Source organism: Benincasa hispida, chromosome 2 (assembly GCF_027475165.1).
Source record: "Benincasa hispida cultivar pf3 chromosome 2, pf3_genome.v1.1, whole genome shotgun sequence".
Taxonomy (NCBI): Eukaryota; Viridiplantae; Streptophyta; class Magnoliopsida; order Cucurbitales; family Cucurbitaceae; genus Benincasa; species Benincasa hispida.
This window is the reverse complement of record NC_143479.1, coordinates 42,868,579-42,875,029: the sequence shown is the minus strand read 5'-3', so window position 1 is coordinate 42,875,029 and position 6,451 is coordinate 42,868,579. Positions and strand designations below refer to the sequence as shown.

The window sequence follows — 6,451 nt, the reverse complement described above, 5'->3', positions numbered from 1 at the left end:
CCCTTGATTTCAAAAAAAATTATTTGTTATTTTGATTTGGTTACAAAACGAATATTAAAAAAGAAGAGATAACTTAAGCTAAAAAAATTAGAGGGTAAAAATTTAAAAGAAAAAAAAAACACTGGGAACGAGATTATTTTATTTTATTTTTTTTAAAAAAAAACTGAATACTACAACAAAAACTAAATTATATTTTTAAATTTTTTTCATGTACATTGTTATTTATAAATTATATTAAAAAATAAATCATTTTCATAAATTGTTTGATATTTTATTAATCAAGTTACCTAATATATTAAACAAAAGAAAAATAAAAAGGTTTCTATGCATAAGTCATTTAAATATTACTAATTTGAAACTATCAGCTATAAGTTTAAAAAGATAACCTTAATTAGGGATAAGAGAGTTTTATTTTTTAAATAAGTCATCAAAAAATATTTATAAAAATTTTAGAAATTAGATTAGAAAAATAACAGTTATTTATATTTACTATTACTAGTTTAATTTTAAATATATTATAAAAGAAAATATAAATTAAAGTATTTCGTACTATTCTTTTAAAATTTCATGATATTAATCATAGATTAATAATTTTTTTTTTTTTTATTTTCATCGGAATGATTTGATTATTTTGAACTTTAGTCTATAGAATATTATTATTATTTAAAAAAAAATTCATAAACGTTAAAAAATGTATTTGTATGTTGATGTGAATTATTTGTTTATCCTTTTCTTTAAATTTCAATTTAAATAAAAAATATATTTTTTCAAAATAATAATAATAATAATTTGATTTGAATGATTTGATTATATATATAATTAATATTTATAATCTTCAATTCAACTTAAAAATCAACTTAGAATTTAATAGTATATAATGTTGATATCAGTTGAGATATAATATATATAGATTAAACCAGTAACAACTAACAATCAACAATAATTGAACAGAAACCTTTAGACAAAAGAAGCATCTAGAACATCTCTGATATAGTGGAAGCATCCAACGGTCAACATGTTTCGACGAACGAACAAAGGCTACAGAGACGGAATTCTAGACTCTTCTTTGCAAAACGCGCACGGTAGCGATTAAATCTCAACCGTTCATTTGCTATTCCCTTTGGTTCTATATAAACTTAAGTCCCCTGCAGAGTCGTTTAGCAAAAGAAGGGAAAAGTATAAAGAAATTTAGCATTTTCGCGTCCAGAACCTTCGTTTCATCGCTCAAACTTTGATTCCACGAAATTGGGTTGCCGAGTTTCGATCGGATTTCAATTGGGTTCCATCGGTTTTAAGAAGAAAGATTTCAATCATCTGAATCGAAATCGAAGATGTTCGGAAGAGCTCCGAAGAAGAGCGACAACACGCGGTACTATGAGATCCTTGGAGTCTCCAAGAACGCGTCGCAGGATGATTTGAAAAAGGCTTACAAAAAGGCCGCTATCAAGAATCATCCTGACAAGGGTGGTGATCCGGAGAAGGTGACCAGATTTTTGTTTTTTTTTGGAATTGTGTATCTGTTTTTAGTTTCTGTTGAATATGACTGAATTCTGTTGAGGATGGTAATGAATAATGATATCAAGATTTTGCTTCTTTTGGAGGGTTCTCTTTTAATTAATCTGTGTTTTTCATTATGATGAGAGAGTTTCTGTGTTCTTCACTGTTGTTGTTCGCTCGTTGGTTTTATTGATACTGAAACTCAAATGCATAAATTTACATGGATTTTGAAATTTCCCTCTTTGTAAGGATTTTTCTTCATATTTCCTGTGGTGCCTGTGAGGATGTGAACTGGGCAGAACTCGTAGTCTGCTGATACTTTTGTTTTCTTAATCTAATTCTCTCTTTCAAGGTGATTTGGCTTGTAGGTTTAGGTTCTTGTTTATCGTGCCTTGAGTTTCTTAGACGCTTGGATTTTTATAGTGATCATTCTATTGTGTTCAGCTACTTTTGATGTGATTCGTTTGCGCATATGCTTACGGAATATGCCTTTTTTATTTCAGTTTAAAGAGTTGGCTCAGGCATATGACGTTCTTAGCGATCCTGAGAAGCGAGAGATATATGATCAGTATGGTGAGGACGCACTTAAAGAAGGAATGGGTGGTGGTGGTGGTCATGACCCCTTCGATATCTTCCAATCCTTCTTTGGTGGAAACCCATTTGGTGGTGAGTGTTAAGAATATATTTTGGTTGTATTGTTTCCATAATCTTTGTAGTATAACATTAAAGCCATGATTGATAGTAATTTTGAAATGCTTTTAATCACTTTATCAGGTTTTTAACGACTTCAATATGATAGTATGAAAACATGTTTAAAAGTGTAAAATTAGAACACTAAATTGATTTTGAATGATGAAAGGCTTGTTTGGGAGGTGATTACAACATGACAATTGTAATTTAATGATTTTGTTAGTCCTACTCCTAGAAGAGCTCACAAATTGAAATTTTAATGATTTACTCTTTTTCTCTCGAAATTGGTTCGGGCGGGCAAGAATTGATGGAGTTGTCCATTAACATAATGCAAGGAGTGAAGGTCTCTGATACTTTATTATAGAAGAAAAATCATAAGTCTCATTGTTTTTACACAGGTGGTAGCAGCAGAGGCCGACGCCAGAGAAGGGGAGAAGATGTGGTACATCCCCTCAAGGTCTCCCTCGAGGATCTTTACCTTGGAACTTCCAAGAAACTTTCTCTGTCGCGGAATGTTATCTGCTCGAAATGCAATGGGTTAGCCCAGTTTCTAGCCTTGTTTATGGTTTTGGTCTTATTGTGTAGATTTATGCCTTGGGTGCTGATGTTTGTTGATGGCTGTATTTCAGCAAGGGATCAAAATCAGGTGCTTCAATGAACTGCTCTGGCTGCCAAGGAACTGGAATGAAGGTCACAATTAGGCACCTTGGTCCATCGATGATCCAGCAGATGCAGCATCCTTGCAATGAATGCAAGGGCACTGGAGAAACAATCAGCGACAAGGACAGGTGTTCTCAATGCAAGGGTGAGAAAGTTGTTCAGGAGAAGAAGGTTCTGGAAGTTATTGTGGAGAAGGGTATGCAGAATGGACAGAAAATTACATTCCCAGGAGAAGCAGATGAAGCTGTATGTTTGTGAATGAATCATTCATTCTTCAGCTACACTATTTTATGTTCCTTTTAAATGGTTTTGGTACTTATTTGTTGTGTTTCTGTTTTTGTACAGCCTGATACTGTCACTGGAGATATAGTTTTTGTTCTTCAACAGAAGGAGCATCCAAAATTCAAGAGAAAGGGAGAGGACTTGTTTGTGGAGCACACTTTGTCACTTACTGAGGCTCTCTGTGGCTTCCAGTTTGCTCTCACTCACTTGGATGGCAGACAGCTTCTCATCAAAACAAATCCTGGAGAAGTTGTAAAGCTTGGTAAGCAAATCATTGAATCTGTTCTGATTTATCTGCTTAAGATTTTAGTTTGCCGATATTCATTTAGAACTCAAGGATACAATTTTACAACGTATAGAACAGATCCTGTTCAAGTAATGTCTATAGGTTGTGTTTGCATCTTTGGATGAGCTTAATAAGAAAACCCCTGATGTCTTTGGATGATTCTAATAAGAAAATCCTTGATGTTTCTCAAAGTCATGGCCTTGGAACGGGATGGTGTTTAGTTTTATGAATAAAATCAATGTTTGTAAACCCCTTTTGTTTATGGAACTTCAGATTCATTTAAGGCGATTAACGACGAGGGCATGCCGGTGTACCAGAGACCCTTCATGAAAGGGAAGCTCTACATCCATTTCAGTGTGGACTTCCCTGATTCCTTGAGCCCAGAGCAGATCAAAGCTCTGGAAACTGTCTTACCATCAAAACCATCATCCCAACTTACCGACATGGAGCTTGACGAGTGCGAGGAGACGACAATGCATGATGTCAATATCGAAGAGGAGATGAGGAGGAAGCAGCAAGCACAAGCGGAGGCCTACGAGGAAGACGAAGACATGCATGGTGGTGCGCAACGGGTGCAATGTGCCCAGCAGTAGTCTTTTTTGAGGTGAAATTAACTTGAAACAACTAAATGTTAGGTTTGTTTGGGGGATGGATGGGTTGATGGAACTCCATATCTTGTTAATGGCAGTTTTTGATGGTGGCATTTGGAATTTCTCATATTCCGAAAGCCGTTACCTACTGGTACAATATATAAATCAATCTGGTTCTGATCTATGAGCAATGCTATTTTATTACTAAGTTCTAAAACCCAAGCTGATGCTTGTCTCATTTCATGCTTGTTATGTTGTTGGATTTGTTGTTTCAAATTCATTGAGCCATATTTCTTATTGATTTTTGAACACTTGTGTTGATTTTGCCTATATGGGCTAGTTTTTGTGCCTCAATGGTTTTGACTTGGAATTGAAATATACGTATTTTAGTTGATTTTCTAACGAATAATTTTTTTATAGTAAGGCAAACTTTTTCTCTTAAAATAAAAAATAAAGCAAAGTGTTGAAAGAAATAGCTAAGGTCTCATTTGTCATATTGTATTTTTTAGTTTTTTTTTTTCTAGAATTAAGTTTAAGGTTACTATTTAATTTTTTTTTTCTTTTTTAGTTTATTCGAATGATTTAGAAAATCATGTTTTCACATAGTTGTTTTGTTTTTGGGATTTAGTTAAGAATTTGACGTCTTAAATTTAAAATTTTGAAATACAGCATTTTAGGTTATAAATTCAACCATTTTTGTTTAATAAAAATATATATTATATATTATATATAATATATAATATGATATTGTATAATAATTTTTTAGCAAACAACTTTAAAAGCATTAGTAACGGTTTTAGCTTAACAACTACCCTTAGTTTTATGATTATAAATATATCATAAATATATCCTCAAATATATTATGGAGAGTTATTTAAATAAGCATGAAACACATGTTTGTTTTTATTAAGTTATGTTTTCATACTATCTACTAAATAGATCTTTATTCACTTTATATTTTGTGAAATTTTTTTTTTCAACTATTTTGAATGCAGCTAATAAGAGAAAAAAATGTTTTTCAAAAAATTTATTTTTATTTAAATATATTTGATAAAAATTGATTAAAATATATTTAATGATATCAAACACTCTAATTCCTTTTTCAATAACTTGTTTATCTTAACATGTTTAAATAAAATTCTAATTTTGACCTTCCATTGAAAATCTAATATCGCAAGCCAATCTTATCTTAATCAAAATATATGCTTTGACCACGTTCCAAATTAAGCGTTTTTTTTTTGGGTTAATTAATTTGATAATACGTAGTGTTTAGAAATTTGGCATACCTGATAGCAGAAAAATATTAAGAACAAAAATATATAAATGCAAAATATCACCCACTTATTTGAATGACAGAATATTCCACGACTTACGATAAGAATTATTTCAGAAAAAGTATGCATTGGATATTGGTTATACCTTGAGAAACAAATAGGATAATTATTTAATTTTATTTTAAAATTTTGAAATTATTTATTTTCTCTCTATTTCTAAAATGATTTGTATTTTTTTTTTAAATATAATGGTTGAAAATTTTAGCTAAATTCTAAAAACAACAAATAAATTTTTAAAAACTACTTTGTTTAGTTTTCAAAATTTGATTTAGATTTTTAAATTATTGATAAAAAAATAGATAACAGATGGAGAAGTTTAGAGGTGAAAAATAGTGTCTATGAGTTTATTTTTTTTAAATATAATGGTTGAAGTAAATGTTTAAAATATCTCGTTCTCTTATAGGAGATTTAAGCCCTCTCTGCGATGTATATTGAATTTTTTTATATCTAGCCTGCCCCTCAAAAATATAACAACTCAACTAACCATTTTGTATTGAAAGGTTGAGTGGGAAACTCCACAATTAAAATATTCTTTTGACAAATTGCTCCTAAAAGTTCAAGGGAGAAAGTAAGAGAGAAAGTTATTGAATATTGATTGGTGTATTTTGAGAGTAATGTGAGGGACTTGTTTATAGTAAAATTATAGATCTAGAATTTAATATATAATAAATAAGATTTTATTTTAACATTCAACCAAATGGATTTTTTCCTCTCTTAAGAATTAAAATTCTCATTACTTCTCCAAAAATGGAACCTCAATTTAGCAAAACTTATAAAATATTTTTTTAAAAAAATGTAACAACATCATCTATTCTTTCTCATCTTATCACTAAATTCTTGATAATTTAAGGATGATCAATATTTGGATTTTAGAAAATATGAAAAGACTTGCTAAAATGTATTGTTGTAAGTAAAGAAATAATGCACAAAGATTTTGTGTTTTTGAAAATAAAGTTCAAATTGAAAGGAGTGAGATGTCAATACAACCGCAAGAATATGGTATGAATATGAGTTAAGAAAAAATATGGCATGCCATAGAAAATGCGTATGAATCAGTAACATCAAAAAATTTTCTACTCTAAATCGCCTCATAGCTATACAAAAATTAACGT

General features: G+C 30.5%; 1 protein-coding gene across 1 annotated transcript; it reads left to right on the top strand.

The window, feature by feature from the left end:
* The first annotated feature begins 1,122 nt into the window (after window positions 1–1,122).
* Window positions 1,123–4,222, top strand: LOC120071483 (dnaJ protein homolog). Its single transcript, XM_039023795.2, has 6 exons — window positions 1,123–1,481; window positions 2,001–2,163; window positions 2,586–2,724; window positions 2,817–3,093; window positions 3,193–3,391; window positions 3,689–4,222. The coding sequence occupies exons 1-6, from the start codon at window positions 1,332–1,334 to the stop codon at window positions 4,006–4,008; spliced, it is 1,248 nt and encodes a 415-aa protein (XP_038879723.1). The 5' UTR covers window positions 1,123–1,331; the 3' UTR covers window positions 4,009–4,222.
* Window positions 4,223–6,451: the final 2,229 nt, after the last annotated feature.

What these genes read in the sequence shown, in the direction of transcription:
- LOC120071483 (XM_039023795.2), top strand. Translation starts at nt 1,332, where the DNA reads ATGTTCGGAAGAGCTCCGAAGAAGAGCGACAACACGCGGTACTATGAG. An exon ending in TGGTGGAAACCCATTTGGTG is followed by an intron (nt 2,164 to 2,585) that starts GTGAGTGTTAAG and finishes GTTTTTACACAG; the next exon opens with GTGGTAGCAGCAGAGGCCGA. An exon ending in CAGGAGAAGCAGATGAAGCT is followed by an intron (nt 3,094 to 3,192) that starts GTATGTTTGTGA and finishes GTTTTTGTACAG; the next exon opens with CCTGATACTGTCACTGGAGA.